Source organism: Oncorhynchus mykiss, chromosome 5, assembly GCF_057628025.1.
Source record: "Oncorhynchus mykiss isolate SJ-2025 chromosome 5, ASM5762802v1, whole genome shotgun sequence".
Taxonomy (NCBI): Eukaryota; Metazoa; Chordata; class Actinopteri; order Salmoniformes; family Salmonidae; genus Oncorhynchus; species Oncorhynchus mykiss.
Window position 1 is genome coordinate 73,851,628 of NC_143026.1, and position 17,234 is coordinate 73,868,861.

Below are 17,234 nucleotides of genomic sequence, written 5' to 3' on the forward strand. Positions count from 1 at the left end.
AGGACATTTCTAAGTGACCCCAAACTTTTGAACTGTAATGTACATGGGTGATCCAAGATATATAAACATGATTAAAGTGACTAGTGATCCATGTATTAAAGTAGCCAATGATTTCAAGTCTGTATGTTGGCAGCAGCCTCTGTGTTAGTGATGGCTGTTTAACAGTCGATGGCCTTGCGATCGAAGCTGTTTTTCAGTCTCTCGGCCCCAGCTTTGATGCACCTAATCAGGTACGTTATTGAGGACACAATTTCTTTTATAACCGATTATCAAACACAGTGTACCATCTCACCATAATCCTCATCAAGGTACTCCAGCCTCTCTGAGGGGTACTGAGAATCTGCAATCTCTTCATATTCCTCCACCATACTGGTACCAAACACCCTGTAAACACACACACACACACTGTTATATAACACACACACACACAAACTAACATCTGGTTACATTTATCATATACAGCTGAAAGAGAGGAATTATGCTTAGGCTAACATGAAATTTGTCAGAAAACTGACAGGTGGGTTGACATGTTGCTGAGAGTACACTGTTCCCTATAGTATTCTCTAACTCAAACACCAGCCCTGAGGAGATGTGGGTTTGAGTGAGAGGTTCAACATCAGGGAAATGTCTGTACTGTAACTGCACATTCATATATACATCAACCCTTTAACCTTATCGACTGAGAGAATGTACACCTTAACATGTAGTTTATCTACAGAGTAGCAGCAGTTAAGTGGATGCGAACTTAGTTCCAGTTAAAAGGGGACAGAAAGGGAGTTTCTTTTGTTTTTTTTACTGAATGTTTTCAGATCTTCAACCAAAACCTAATATTAGACCAAGGGAACCTGAATGAACAAATAACAACAACTACATACTTATTCAATTAATTTCTTAAACAATGTTAAGCAACACCCAATGCCCTGGTGTGAAAAAGTAATTGCCCCCTTACACTCTAACTGGTTGTGCCACCTTTGGCTACATTGACTCCAATCAAACACTTCCTGTAGTTGTTGATCAGTCTCTCACGTCGCTGTGGAGGAATTCTGGCCCACTCTTCCATAAAGAGCTGCTGTAACAGCAACATGTGGGTTTTTTAAGAATGAACTGCTTGTTTGAAGTCCTGTCACAACATGTCAAATCGGGACTAGGTCTGGACTTTGCCTAGGCCATTCCCATGTAGACTTGATTGTGTGTTTTGGATCATTGTCTTGCTGCATGACAGAGCTGCGTTTCAGCTTCAGCTCACAGACGGATGGCCTGACATTCTTCTGTAGAATTCTCTGATACAGAGCAGAATTCATGGTTCATTCTATTAAGGCAAGTCGTCTAGGTCTGTTGCAACAAAGCAAGCATCACACTACCAACACCATACTTGACTCATCTGTCCATAGTACGTTATGGATCATCCAGAGTCTGGATGATCACCCAGGTGCTTTTTGGACTACATGGGTCCCATTATGCCTGGTGAAAACCAATCACTGCATTCCACAGTAAGAATCTCATACCAACTATCAAACATGGTGGTGGTAGTGTGATGCTTTGCTGCCTCAGGACCTGGACGACTTGCCTTAGCTTCTTTGGGATAGGGGGCAGCATTTTCACTTTTGGATGAATAGCATGCCCAGAGTGAACTGCCTCCTACTCAGTCCCAGATGCTAATATATGCATAGTATTATTCGTATTGGATAGAAAACACTCTGAAGTTTCTAAAACTGTTTGAATGATGTCTGTGAGTATAACATAACTCATATGGCAGGCAAAAACCTGAGAAAAAATCCAAACAGGAAGTGGGAAATCTGAGGTTTGTAGTTTTTGAACTCACCCCTATCGAATACACAGTGGGATATGGGTTATTTTGTACTTCCCAAGGCTTCCACTAGATGTCAACCGTCTTTAGAACGTTGTGTCAGACTTCTCATGTGATGTGTGACCGGATGGGAGCTCTTTGAATCAGTGGTCTGCCTACAGCCTCGTTCTCAGTCACACACTTTCACTTGAGGTAGCTGTCGTTTCATTGCTTTTCAACAGACAATGGAATTCTCCGGTTGGAACATTCTTGAACATTTATGATAAAATCATCCTAAAGATAGAAACTTGTCAAACTAAGTATAGAATCTTCGACATGTAATATAACTTTTTGAACGTTTCGTCCGAATGGACGAGATCACGCATTTGGATTTGTTTACCAAATGCCCTAACAAAAGAAGCTATTGGACATAAATGGACATTATCGAACAAAATAAGCATTTACTGTGGAACTGCGATTCCTGGGAGTGCATTCTGATGGAGATCATCAAAGGTAAGTGAATATTCCGCTAGCGGAACCCCAGTCCGAGACAGGTTAATAGATGGAACCATGAATTCTGCTCTGTATCATAGAATTCTACAGGAGAATGTCAGGCCATCCGTCTGTGAGCTGAAGCTGAAGCACAGCTGGGTCATGCAGCAAGACAATGGTCCAAAACACACAATTAAGTCAACATGAAAACAGCTGAAAAGCAACACATTTGAAGTTTTGGAATGGCCTAGTCAAAGTCCAAACCTAGTCCCAATTGAGATGTTGTAGCAGGACTTGAAACTAGCAGTTCCTGATTGAAAACCCACAAATGTCACTGAGTTAAAGCAGTTCTGCATGCAAGATTGGGCCAAACTCCCTCCAAGCAATGGTAGAGACGGATCAACAACTACAGGAAGCATTTGGATGCAGTCATTGTAGCTATGTGGCACAACCAGTTAGAGTTTAAGGAGGCAAATCATTTTCCCACAGGGGAATTGGGTGCTGGATAACTGTTAATTAAATAAATAACATAAGCATACTTTTTGGGGGGTTATTTGTAACCTCAGGTTCCCTTTATCTAATATTAGGTTTCAGTTGAAGATCAGATCAAAGACATGCAAAAATAGAGAAAATAAGGGGGCAAATACTTTTACATAGCACTGCATCTGTAAAAAGTGAAATGACAGTCTCTCTACCACTCCTTCCTTCCCTCCCTCTATACATCTCTAACCTGATGAGGCTGAGGGGACAGAAGTGTTCTGATCCAAAGTGGGAGATGAGCTCCACCTGGAGGGAAGGGGAGAGGAAGGGTTAAACCACTGGTAAAACACTCAGACCTGGTTAATTAAACCACCCAGCAACACTATCATTCTAGTCATCCAATAACGTCTATACTAAATCAAATCAAAGGTGATGTCGTAGAACTTGCCAAGCTGACGATATGTTTTTATTGATGTGTGTTTTGTTTTAGTTGGTTTTGGTCATGCATTACAGTATCTGTGCACTGCCACCAAAGCTCCCCATTATGGTACATTATACAACGCATCATTGCATATTTACAACCTCTAAAAGAGAAGAATGCTAACCTTTATGTACTTGATGAATATCTGATGCAAGAGGTCGAGACAGAGAGAGAGGGGAAAAGGAGAGAAATCAGGAAAAGGCTGATTCATGCCACAAGCAAGTCAAGCATCTGGTCCTTTTTTTTGGCATTTTCGTAAAATTATTTCCTGACAACATAACAGTGTTGACTGAATGCTTGCTCTACAAGAGACTATAAGGATAAAGCAATAAAGGACAGGGTAAGGTATACGAAGCAAAATAAGGTACAAATACCATTAAAAGGGAAATGTATTATACAGTGCATTCAGAAAGTAGTCAGACCCCTAGATTTTTCCCACATTTTGTTACATTACAGCCTTATTCTATAATGGATTACATTGTTTCCCCCCCTCAATCTTCCCAAAATACCCCATAATGACAAAGAAAAACACGTTTATAGACATTTGGGAATTTATTAAAATAAAAAAACAGGAATTTAATTTTTACATAAGTATTCAGACCCTTTACTCAGTACTTTGTTGAAGCACCTTTGGCAGTAATTACAGCCTCGAGTCTTAGGTATGACGCTACAATCTTGGTACACCTGTATTTGGGAGCTCCTCCCATTATTCTCTGCAGATCCTCTCAAGCTCTGTCAAGTTGGATAGGGAGCCTTGCTGCACAGCTATTTTCAGTTCTCTCCAGAGATGTTAGATTGGGTTCAAGTCTGGGCTTTGGCTGGGCCACTCAAGGACATTCAGAGACTTGTCTCGAAGCCTCTTCTGCATTGTCTTGGCTATGTGCTTAGGGTCGTTGTCCTGTTGGAAGGTGAATCTTCACTCCAGTCTGAGGTCCTGAGCACTCTGGAGCAGGTTTTCATGAAGGATCTCTGTACTTTGCACCCTTCATCTTTGCCTCGATCCTGACTAGCCTGCCAGTCCCAACCACTGAAAAACATCCCCACAGCATGATACTGCCACCACCAAACTTCATCATAGTGATGGTGCCAGGTTTCCTCCAGACGTGGCACTTGGCATTCAGACCAAAGAGTTTAGTCTTCGTTTCATCAGACCAGAGAATCTTGTTTCTGACAGTCTTTAGGTGCCTTTTGGCAAACTCAAAGCGGGCTGTTATGTGGTTTTTACTTTAGAGTGGTTCCGTCTGGCCACACCATAAAGGCCTGATTGGTGGAGTGCTGCAGTGATGGTTGTCCTTCTGGAAGGTTCTCCCATCTCCACAGAGAAACTCTAGAGCTCTGTCAGAGTGACCATCGGGTTCTTAGTCACCTCCCTGACCAAGGCCCGTCTCCCTCGATTGCACAGTTTGGCCGGACGGCCAGCTCTTGGAATAGTCTTGGTGGTTCCAAACATCATCCATTTAAAAATGGATGGAGGCCACTTAGGGACCTTCAATGCTGGAAAAACATGTTGGTATCCTTCCACAGATCTGTGCCTTGACACAGAGCTGCGAGACAGGACTACGGACAATTCCTTCGACCTCATGGCTTGGTTTTTGCTCTGACATGTACCGTCAACTGTGGGATCTTATATAGACAGGTGTGTGCCTTTCAAATCATGTCCAATCAATTGAATTTACCAGAGGTGGACTCCAATCAAGTTGTCGAAACATCAAGGATGGTCAATGGAAATAGGATTTCACCTGCTCTCAATTTAGAGTCAGAATAGTTATGTAAATAAGGTGGTTTTTATTTGTAATAAATTTGCAAACATGTCTAAAAACCTGTTTTCGCTTTGTCATTATGGGGTATAATGTGTAGATTGCTGAGGATTTATTTGTATTTAATCCATTTTAGAATAAGGCTGTAACATAACAAAATGTGGAAAAAGTAAAGGGTTCCGAATTGTTTCAGAATGCACTGTAAGTATTCATAGCAGTTACTTTAGAGGAGTAGGGAAGAGGTAGCCACACACACACACACACACACACACACACACACACACACACACACACCCTAGACAGACACATACAGACAACCTAGACAGAGACCCAGACAACCTAGACAGAGACCCAGACAACCTAGACAGAGACCCAGACAACCTAGACAGAGACCCAGACAACCTAGACAGAGACCCAGACAACCTAGACAGAGACCCAGACAACCTAGACAGAGACAACCTAGACAGAGACAACCTAGACCCAGACAACCTAGACCCAGACAACCTAGACCCAGACAACCTAGACCCAGACAACCTAGACCCAGACAACCTAGACAGAGACCCAGACAACCCAGACAGAGACCCAGACAACCCAGACAGAGACCCAGACAACCCAGACAGAGACCCAGACAACCCAGACAGAGACCCAGACAACCCAGACAGAGACCCCAGACACACACAGACAACCCAGACACAGACAACCTAGACCCAGACAACCTAGACAGAGACCCAGACAACCCAGACAGAGACCCAGACAGAGACCCAGACAGAGACCCAGACAGAGACCCAGACAGAGACCCAGACAGAGACCCCAGACAGAGACCCCAGACAGAGACCCCAGACAGAGACCCCAGACACACACAGACAACCTAGACACACACAGACAACCTAGACACACACAGACAACCTAGACACACACAGACAACCTAGACACACACAGACAACCTAGACACACACAGACAACCTAGACACACAGACAGACAACCTAGACACACAGACAGACAACCTAGACACACAGACAGACAACCTAGACACACAGACAGACAACCTAGACACACAGACAGACAACCTAGACACACAGACAGACAACCTAGACACACAGACAGACAACCTAGACACACAGACAGACAACCTAGACACACAGACAACCTAGACACACAGACAACCTAGACACACAGACAGACAACCTAGACAGACAGACAGACCAAGACATATCAGGTTGATATCAGCTTCAGTTCTTCTTGAAACTAAATCAACTTTGGACCTATTCACACAGTAGTTTGTGAAATTACAATTCATAATTTGGTAACAGTGGCATATTCATACTAACCCAACAACACAAAAAAATCTCCAAAAATATTATTTTAAACTACACAAAGAATTAAATAAATAAATGCAATAACACTTAAAGCTTAGATAAGAGAAGATGGCAAGGAGGAGTAGAGTTGAAAGACTACAATATAGTAGGCACTTTCCAATACTTCTTTACTGTATTTATTACACATAGAAGTAGGGAGGAAAGGTAGCTGAAATGCATCCAACACCCTCAGAATATTTCCTTCCACATTTTCACCCTCACAATCACATATATGATGTGAGGTTTCAGTAGGGAGCCAGTCTCATGTTGATGACATAGGAAACCTATTGTGAAGTGATGAGGAATTTACCTGGGCTTAGAACATAGAACTCAAATGGTGTGTGTGTCTGCAGTTTGTCTGTGTATGGGTGTTTGCAGTGTGTGTGTGTGTAGGTGTGACTGTGTAAGTATGTACCTTGATGTATTTGGCGTAGAGCTGTTCATCCAATGGGAAGCTCTGGACGGTGCGCTCGTCACGGGCGTGGAACGTTCCCAACTTCAACCACTTGTTGGTGGGATACCTGAGAGAGAGCAAGAGAACGAGAGGGGTGGTCAGAGGGGTGTGTGTGTGTGTCCGGAGAGAAACGGGAAGGGTGTTCATGTACCTGTCGCTGATGGAGACCAGGAAGTCTTTAGGTGTGGAGGAGAAGAGTTCAAAGTTAGCGATGTCCAACTGTTTCACCTGGATGGGCTCACACAGCTCTATCACAAACCTAGAGAGAGAAAAGGGGAAGAGGAATATAGAGGTAGATGAGGAATGATAATGTGAGATCATTTCCAGCTGCCTGCTCTCCCCTTGACCTCTGCCTGGGCAGATGGTTGGCAGTTGGGGTCACACATGCTGAGGGGACAATGTGTGTGTGTTTCTGGAGGAAACAGCAAAGCAGAACACTGAGTAACCCATTGTCACGCTGCAGCTCCACAGAGAGCAGCCAGGACCAGGAGAGAGAGAAGGAAGGGCAAACTGTCCACAAAATTAAACAACGAGAGATGACTAGATTGAAAATCTGACACCTTTATTTATTCTCATGATTGTTTCGAACTGTGTATCCCTCTTGCACAATCTTAACTGAAGCAAAAATGACAACGTCTCCTGCATCAGCAAGTATAGACACGCCCCTCGAATGTGTGTGTGACTCACCAGATCTTGATGCTGCAGGGGTTCAGCATGTACAGGTCCATATTCTCCATGAGGATAGCAGATGTACTCTGGAAACCAGAGAGAACAAAATGGAAAATATGAGACACATAATGAGTCAATGGACTGATTCTTACGGTTCTAAGAACATTGTGTGTTACCTTAGCCTCTGTGTTAGCTGACAGTATCTTAGCGCCACACTCCACAGAAGCATAGTTGTTTTTAAAGTTCTTCTGTACCTTCTTCACAGGGGGGCTTCCACTTGAAGAGGTATGGAGGGACAGAGCTGGAGAAGACAGAGGGGTTAAGAGGTGTGTGTGTGTGTGTGGGTTGGTTCTTCTATCCTTGAGGGGACCTAAAATCCCCACAAGGATAGTAAAAAAAAAGGAAAATTCTCCCTTGTGGGGAAATTTCCCATGTCAACAAAGGCTATTTTAAGCTTAGGGGTTAAGTTTAGGGTTACCATTAGGGTTAGGGTAAAACCCTATTTATGCTCGATCCGAAAATGTGGTCGGACACTTCATATGGAGGGAGGGTGTGACGCAAATGCCGAGCTTCTGGAGGCATGCAGAGGCCAAATCAAGCTCCGTACCGCATTGCTGTGCTCCTCTCAAATGTTTTAACTATGTGGAGGGCTCCGTATAACTCCACATTGACATGGTTGGTTGACGGCAGGTGGGGGTGGTATATCTTGTATAAACACAAACGCACTTCCTTGACAACAGCTCTGTTCAGCACAATAAGGATGAAACCCTGACGTCTGTGGAGGCTGCATGGCAGTAAATGCTGTACGGCCTTGTCAGAAGTCAGATTGACCATGCAGAGCCTTTAAGGGGTTAGTGGTTAGAGGTTTAGGAGTTAGGTTAGGGAAAATAGGATTTTAGGTCCCCACGAGGATAGATCAAAACGTGTGTGTGTGAGAAAGATGCAGACCTTAAACACTTCCAAATCCGTAACATAGTGTACAAATTACAAAAAATATAAAACATATGAAATGGATGACGTTGTACACAATTACCACCATCACGCCATCTGTTTATAAATGTGTCTGTCTGGTCTGTGATGGTGACGCTGAGGACAGGAGATCTACACAAGGTCCAGTTTCTAGCTCTGCGAATAATAACACAATGGGTTAACTGACCCTGCCACGATGTCTTTTTATTTTATAAATGTATTTATTTTACCTTGATTTAACCAGGCAAGTCAGTTAAGAACAAATTATTATTTTCAATGACGGCCTAGGAACAGTGGGTTAACTGCCTGTTCAGGGGCAGAACGACAGATTTGTACCTTGTCAGCTCGGGGATTTGAACTTCCGGTTACTAGCCCAACGCTCTAACCACTAGGCCTGATCTAAGAGTGTGAGGGTACTGTACGCAATCTGGAAGTATTTTTGTGTGTGTCTGTGTGTGTGTGTGTGTGTGCAGTGCATGTGGCGTGGAGTTTGAGAGTGTGTGTGAACTCATGCATGTCTGTTGGTCTGTGTCCTTCTGCTCCAGTAGACCGGGCCATTCATGACAGTGGAGAAAGAGTGCTGCCTCAGAGGAGGGTGAGAGGTTGACAACACACACACACACACACACACACACACACACACACACACACGGTCCAGTACCCATACTGCCCTCATTCAGAGGGAAGAGATTCAAGAATGAAAGGCAAGAGGGGAGAAACTATGAGGGATAGAGAGAAAGAATAGAGGGAAGGAGGAAGATGGAGGGAAGAGAGAAAGAGATTGAGTGAGTTGAAAGGAGGAAAGATATTTGTGAGGTCTCTGCACTAGTTTGTCTGAAAAATGACTGTTGCAACCATCATGCCTTCTTCATGGTCACTGAGCTTCTCCTGAACATGATATTAATGATGGGAACGTGTCCCTGTGTGTGTTTCTTACTCTTCTCTTTCTCCACTTCCATGACTTGTTTCTTCCACTCGTCGAAGGTTGGGATGTCCTCCTTACTGGGCACTGAGGGGTCCGTCTCAATAGCGCTGGCATCACTGGCATCCACTGCCTTGACAGGTATAGAGACACACGTCATACAGACACGTCATACAGACACGCCATACAGACACGCCATACAGACACGCCATACAGACACGCCCAGTGAGCTGTAATTTATATATAATACAATCACTTGATAAGACCCCAGAACGGTCGACAAAGCCACCAAATGGCAAAGCCTGTTCATTAACACACAGATACGGGCCAATCCGGTTCAGCTCTGTCTGTCTGCAGCCAATGTAGTTGGAGAACAGAACAGCTCTGTACCAATACTGGACAGGGCTTTTAATTCATCACCATCTACAAACAAAGGCTGACCCTCTTCTTCTCTCATTCCCACCCTCTTCTTCCATTCTCTCGCTCACTCCCTCCCTTCCATCCCTCCTCCCAGTAAGAGAAAGGCAGAGGGAGCAGAGGGTTCATTTACTGAATGAAGGATTTTGCAGGATTGGCTGCCAAGCTGTGTGTAGCTCCTCCCCCCCAATGCTCACACGTAAACCTCTACACTCCCATTACATTTACAGTCAGTGGCACAACTAACGGTCTACTCTCTGTAACACTGAGGAATAGGTTGTAGGACTCCCTCTCACCTGCTGGTCTTGGTCGGTGTCTTGGTGCCTGTGGGACGTGTTTCCCCCCAGGTCCAGCTCTGGTAGACCTTGGTCCTGGTCTGGGTCCTCTAGGCTGACAGATGCTTGGACATCAGCATCAGAACCAGCCTGAATTTGATCCTGCTCTGACTGGCTCTCCACTAGGTCAGCATCACCACTATGTGGGAGAGGGAGAAAAGGCGAGTGGAGGACAGAAGAGAGGGTTAGAGGGGATGAAAGGAGAAACAATCTGGATCCACAGTATTTTATTTCAATAACATTATTAAAAATAACATTTATTTCAATAGCATTTTAATTTTTAAAATAATAATTACGTGAAAAACTCAACAAAAAACGATTTCAGCCCAAAGGGAATATCAGTTAAATAATGTACATCAGAGGTTGACTAGTGACACCACCTCTTACGATACGATAAATACTTTATTTATACCAAAGAGGAAGTTGTCGTGGACCCATAATTCTGCTATATTAACAGAAATAACATCTCATATACATCATACGTACAATACACATCTCATTTTAGTCATTTAGCTGTGCACTCATCTTAAGATAGATAGTGGGACAACCACATATCAGAGTTAGTAAGCTACTTTATTGAAGAAAAATGTACTCTCAGCAAAGTCAGAGCTAGTAAAGGGGAAAAGAGTCAAGTACAAGTGTTCATTCACTTTTTGAGGAGAGGGTGCAAGGGGATGATTTAAGATTCTCTTTGAAGAGGTACTGTTTCAGATGTTTCCAGAAGATGGGCAGGGACTCTGCTGTCCTAGCTTCAGGGAGACACTGTTTCCAACATTGGGGTGCCAGGACAGAGAAGAGCTTGTACTGGGTTGAGTGTGAGCTGCCCTCCTGTAGGGGTGGGAGGGCCAAGAGACCAGAGGTGGCAGAACGGAGTGCTCGGGTTGGGGTGTAGGGTTTGAGCAGAGCCTGATGGTAGGGAGGTGCAGTTCCCCTTGCTGCTCCGTAGGTAAGTACCATGGTCTTGTAGTGGATGTGAGCTTCTACTGGAAGCCAGTGGAGTGTGAGGAAGGAGCGGGGTGACATGGGAGGAGCCGGGTGACAAGGGAGGAGCGGGGTGACATGGGAGGTGCCAGGTGACATGGGAGGAGCCGGGTGACATGGGAGGAGCCGGGTGACATGGGAGGAGCCGGGTGACATGGGAGGAGCCGGGTGACATGGGAGGAGCCGGGTGACATGGGAGGTGCCGGGTGACATGGGAGAACTTGGGAAGGTAGAACAGCAGGTGAGATGCAGTGTTCTGGATAAGTTACAGGGGTTTGATGGCACAAGCGGGGACCCCAGCCAACAGCGAGTTGCAGTATTCCAGGCGGGAGATGACAAGTGCCTGGATTAGGACCTGCGCGGCTTCCTGTATGAGGAAGGGTTGTACTCCACGGATGTTGTAGAGCATGAACCTGCAGGAGCGGGTCACTGCTTTGATGAGGACACCGTGGAGTTGTCAAAAGTGATGGAGAGTTCTTGGAGCAGGCAGCCCTTCCCCGGGAGGAAGAGCAGCTACGTCTTGTCAAGTTTGAGCTTAGGGTGGTGGACCGACACCCAAGCGGAGATAACTGCCAGGCTTGCAGAGATGCATGTTGCCTTCTGGGTGTCAGAAGGGGGAAGCCGAAAAGTAGGTGAGTGTCATCCGCATAGCAATGATAGGAGAGACCATGTGAGGATATGACAGAGCCGAGGGACTTGGTGTAGAGAGAGAAGAGGAAAGGACCAAGAGACCTGGGGGACACCAGTAGTGAGGAGACTGTGGTGCAGACACAGATCCTCTCCATGTCACCTGGTAGGAGCAACCTGCCCGGTAGGATGCAATTCAAGAGTGTGCAGAGCCTGAAACACCCAGCCCTGAGGGTGGAGAGGAGGATCTGATGGTTCACAGTGTCGAAGGCAGCAGATAGATCTAGGAGGATGAGAACAGAAGAGAGAGAGTCAGCTTTGGCAGTGAGGAGAGCCTCTGTCACAGAGAAGAGCAGTCTCGGTTGAGTGACCCGTCTTGAAGCTGGTTAGGGTCAAGAAGATTGTTTTGAGAGAGATAGTGAGAGAGTTGGTCAGAGACAGCACCCTCAAGTGTTTTGGAAAGAGAATCATGAAGTGATACCGGTCTGTAGGATTTGACGTCAAAGTGTGTTCGTTTCTTGAGGAGGGGAGCGACTCGGGCCATTTTGAAGTCAGGGAAATGCAGCCAGTGGTCAGGGATGAGTTGACGAGGGAAGTGAGGAATGGGAGAAGGTCTCCAGAGATGGTCTGGAGAAGGGGATGGGGTTGAGCAGGAACGTTGTCGGGCGGCCGGACCTCACTAGTCACAAGATTTCCTCTGCAGAGAGAGAGGAGAAAGTAATCAAGGCGTAGGGTAGTGGGACCAGTGGACTTAATAGGCTGAGTGAATGAGCAGCAAATGTCGTCAACCTTTTCAAAGTGGCTGACAAAGTTATCCGCAGAGAGGGAGGGGGATTAAGGAGGGAGAAGAAGGCAGAAGCTTGACATTTAGAGTGATAGAAAGTGGCAGAGGGAGTGAGGAGGGAGTGAAAGGACAATAGGTCCTCCGAAAGTTTTCGCTCAGCTGGCCACAGCCCTGTAAGCTTGCAATGAGTTACTCAGACACGGAGCAGGAGGGGAGAGCCGAGCCGGCCGGGGGAAAAGGGGACAGAAAGGGAGGATAGTAGGGTCAAAGAGGCAGAGTCAGGAGACAGGAGGGAGAAGGAATTATCAGAAGGGAGAGATTATAGGAGAGAAGAGGAGAGAGGAGTGAGAGAGAGAGTAAAGATTGTGACGGCGCATGACCATCTGGGTAGGGGCTGAGTGGTTAAGGTTGGAGGAAAGGGAGACAGAAAAGGAAACAAAGTAGTGATCAGAGACCTGGAGGGGTTACAGTGACATTAGAAGGCAAGCAGCCTCTAATAAAGATGAGGTCAAGCGTATTTCATGCCTTGTGAGTGGGAGGGGACTGGGAAAGTGTGAGGTCAAAACAGGCAAGAAGGGTAATGAAAGAGTTGTAAAGAAGTGAATCAAAGGCAGACGTCAGGAGGTTGAAGTCACCAAGTACGAAGAGTGGTGAGCCATCGTCGGGCAATGAGCTTGTCAAGGTGTCAAACTCATTGAAGAACTCCCTAACGGCACCTGGCAGGTGATAGATGACAATGTTAAGCTAGAGTGGACAAGTGAAAGTGACAGCATGGAATTCAAATGAGGAGATGGACAGGTGAGAGAGGGAGAAAATAGCCCTGTGCCACCACTGCGACGACCAGATGCTCTTGGACTATGAGAGAAAACGTAGTCAGATGGAGAGCAGCTGGAGTAGCAGTCTTCTCTGGGGTAATCCATGTATTTGTCTGGGTCTTCGTCAGGGCAGCATAGGCTGAGATGAACTCGGAAGTTCCAAAACGCTGCCGGAGACCAGGAATTCCACATTGTTCTCGCAGGGTACACTAAATGAGTTGGGTTGCAGCCAAGGTTTGGGGAGCGTCTTTAAAGCCTACATGGAAAGGAGCGAACTGAGAGAACACACACATAGTTGCCAAAGCTACAAAAGAGCAAAATTAGATTTGAAAAGTAACTAGGGAAGATATTCAAGTGAGCGAGCGATGTGGACCCTTCCTGCCCCTTAATCCTGTTTGATGAGCAGTCAGCAGTTCACACACACACACACCAAGTGGGCTATTAGGAAGACCGGGAGCACTTAAAGTAGGTGGCCCTAGCTAGCAAAAAGAAAGTACTAGACAAAAACAGATTAAGACAATTATAGTCCTCACTCCTGGAGATATCAGGAGTCATCTAGCTATAGAATGAAGCAGCTTACCTGGCTGGGGCAGGGGTGTGAGAGGTAGGTGTGTGTTGGGGGTCTTCTGTGGCCGGGGCTGGGCTGGGTTCTGCCAGGGCATCACTGCGGGTCTCGGGAGGGGCTGGGGGGTCTGTGGAGGCTTGGTCCTGGGCTAGGTCATCGCTGGGCGATGGGGTGGAGGAGGGTGGAGTTGCCTGGTCCTGGAGGGGAGGGAGTTGTGTATCGGGCTCTGGGTGGGTGTGTGTGTGAGGCTGTGTCATTTGTGTGCTTGGCTCAGCAGCAGCAGCGGGGGGTTCAGGATCAGCGTGTGGTTCTGGGGCTGACCAGACCTCTACCACTACAGGCTCCTCCTGATTCACAGCCTGGAAAACACACATCAGTTCAATTCGCTCCGTCGGTGTGTGTGTGTATGTGTGTGTGTGTGTGTGTGTGCCTGTTACCTGTTCAGTGTTGTGTGTGTTGGGCTCCTCTAGTGCAGCCCTCTCTGTCTCCAGTCCCACGTCGTAGGAGGAGTGTGTGTGTGTCCTCGGCGACTCCATCTGGGGAACAGGCGCACGCGCCGTTAGAACATGACACAGACACACTTCGAATAGGAAGTTTTAATTCTACAGACACTATGGTAAACTGAAGTAGGCTAGCCTCTTTCGCCAGAAGACATGACAGAATGATAGAAGAACACCAAAAAACAGGAGAATGAGTGAGCGTCTCAGGCTGAGAAACAGTTCTTTGTTAGACTGAGGGACAGAACAAAAGGCTATAAGGGACTGACAGCACGGCTCCGACAGTACAGACAGGCCTGTTTGCCATGTGTACATTGACAGTATGCCAGCATGCAGCAGGTTTGTACTTACATGCCCGGAGGACTAAATATGTGTTGACATAGCAGCCCCCCACCCCTCTCCCTCAGGCCTCCAGTTCAGAGTTGTGTGTGAATATGGGCTGAGACAGTTTAAGAGGGATTAGTCTTTATTTGGCTAATACTGTCAAAACAAAGTCTGAGTGAGGCCTAGTGGGGTCTGGGGGAAAGCTGAGTGAACTGTGGCCTGCCCCTGGTCTGACCTGGCCAGGGCCTAGATACATTACCTTTACCATAGTCTCAGGAAGACACTATGGCCGGGCAAGCAGACCTGCTCTCAGCCTAGGGGCCAGAAATAGGGGCTGGGAGGAGGTCTAGTCAACAATCTAATGCACAACAACCACCAATGTTAAGTCTTGCATATTTCTTCAGCCAAATACCACCCCCACTCACCTCTAGCCAGAGGTCAGGAACACATACACAAACACCTCTCCTCCACTTCCCAGGCCAAATCCCAAACTCATTACGGCCTTACCTCCTCTGTCTTTCACCGGAGGTCAAGCATGACCCCACATATGGGACTACACAACCCTCTCCCCCTCCCTTAACATATTCACACTCATGGCTTTGTTGAACTGGTAGGTCAGAGGAAAATAAACGCTTTAGGTGGGTCACCGTGCAAACAATTAGTTAACTCAGGTCTGATCATGATCCTTTCTGGCTGAAAACCCCATAGTAAGTAACTGATTCTAGGTGTAGTAGTGGATTATTAGCCTGGTGGTCCAGTCCGTTTGTGTTTTAGACAACTCCTCACCTTGAGGTCCGTCCTGTGGTACTGCGCATGCTCATGGTCGTGAAGATGCTCTGGGGGGCTGCTGTCTCCACTAGACACACCTGGACCTGACGAGTTGTGCTCTGAACAACACACATGACTTCTGGGGTACCTGGAAGACAGAGACAGGCTCAGTAACGCACAATGAACAATACAGCTGGGGTACCAACGCTGTCATGCGTAGAAAGATAATTATGCATGCATGCAGTACCAGTCAAAAGTTTGGACACTTACTCATTCCAGGGTTTTTCTTTATTTTTACTATTTTCTACATTGTAGAATAATAGTGAAGACATCAGAACTATTAAATAACACAGAAGAAATAGTCTAGTAACCAAATTTAAAAAAGTGTAGCCACCCTTGATGACAGCTTTACAAAGTCCCCCACCCTCATGCAAACTTTGCCACCGCTGCCTTACAGGAACAGGACTGGGCTTGCTGAACACTGAACCAAACTACTGTAGAACTGCCCTGCCAATGCCATCTCTGCCACCGCTGCCTTACAGGAACAGGACTGGGCTTGCTGAACACTGAACCAAACTACTGTAGAACTGCCCTGCCAATGCCATCCCTGCCACCGCTGCCTTACTGGAACAGGACTGGGCTTGCTGAACACTGAACCAAACTACTGTAGAACTGCCCTGCCAATGCCATCTCTGCCACCGCTGCCTTACAGGAACAGGACTGGGCTAGCTGAACACTGAACCAAACTACTGTAGAACTGCCCTGCCAATGCCATCTCTGCCACCGCTGCCTTACAGGAACAGGACTGGGCTTGCTGAACACTGAACCAAACTACTGTAGAACTGCCCTGCCAATGCCATCCCTGCCACCGCTGCCTTACAGGAACAGGACTGGGCTAGCTGAACACTGAACCAAACTACTGTAGAACTGCCCTGCCAATGCCATCCCTGCCACCGCTGCCTTACAGGAACAGGACTGGGCTTGCTGAACACTGAACCAAACTACTGTAGAACTGCCCTGCCAATGCCATCCCTGCCACCGCTGCCTTACAGGAACAGGACTGGGCTTGCTGAACACTGAACCAAACTACTGTAGAACTGCCCTGCCAATGCCATCCCTGCCACCGCTGCCTTACAGGAACAGGACTGGGCTAGCTGAACACTGAACCAAACTACTGTAGAACTGCCCTGCCAATGCCATCCCTGCCACCGCTGCCTTACAGGAACAGGACTGGGCTAGCTGAACACTGAACCAAACTACTGTAGAACTGCCCTGCCAATGCCATCTCTGCCACCGCTGCCTTACAGGAACAGGACTGGGCTTGCTGAACACTGAACCAAACTACTGTAGAACTGCCCTGCCAATGCCATCCCTGCCACCGCTGCCTTACAGGAACAGGACTGGGCTTGCTGAACACTGAACCAAACTACTGTAGAACTGCCCTGCCAATGCCATCCCTGCCACCGCTGCCTTACAGGAACAGGACTGGGCTTGCTGAACACTGAACCAAACTACTGTAGAACTGCCCTGCCAATGCCATCCCTGCCACCGCTGCCTTACAGGAACAGGACTGGGCTTGCTGAACACTGAACCAAACTACTGTAGAACTGCCCTGCCAATGCCATCCCTGCCACCGCTGCCTTACAGGAACAGGACTGGGCTAGCTGAACACTGAACCAAACTACTGTAGAACTGCCCTGCCAATGCCATCCCTGCCACCGCTGCCTTACAGGAACAGGACTGGGCTTGCTGAAC

The 17,234-nt window shown here is 46.8% G+C and overlaps 1 protein-coding gene across 11 annotated transcripts in view; it reads right to left on the reverse strand.

Annotated features, from left to right (window-relative positions):
• Nucleotides 1–17,234, reverse strand: part of LOC110524508 (SUN domain-containing ossification factor) — an 80,713-nt gene that overhangs the window by 14,782 nt on the left and 48,697 nt on the right. For 6 of the 11 annotated variants that reach the window (XM_090235862.1, XM_090235858.1, XM_036978307.2 and 3 more), the window contains 11 exons: nt 15,498–15,627; nt 14,328–14,426; nt 13,906–14,249; nt 10,080–10,257; nt 9,382–9,499; nt 7,652–7,776; nt 7,494–7,561; nt 6,958–7,065; nt 6,768–6,873; nt 3,009–3,064; nt 293–384 (listed from right to left, as the gene is read on the reverse strand). In XM_090235862.1, the coding sequence (XP_090091988.1) occupies nt 293–384; nt 3,009–3,064; nt 6,768–6,873; nt 6,958–7,065; nt 7,494–7,561; nt 7,652–7,776; nt 9,382–9,499; nt 10,080–10,257; nt 13,906–14,249; nt 14,328–14,426; nt 15,498–15,627 (1,424 nt within the window). Of the gene's footprint in view, nt 1–292; nt 385–3,008; nt 3,065–3,363; nt 4,026–6,767; nt 6,874–6,957; nt 7,066–7,493; nt 7,562–7,651; nt 7,777–9,381; nt 9,500–10,079; nt 10,258–13,905; nt 14,250–14,327; nt 14,427–15,497; nt 15,628–17,234 lie in introns of those variants that run through there. The other 5 variants (XM_090235864.1, XM_090235866.1, XM_090235865.1 and 2 more) reach the window with 3 other exon arrangements.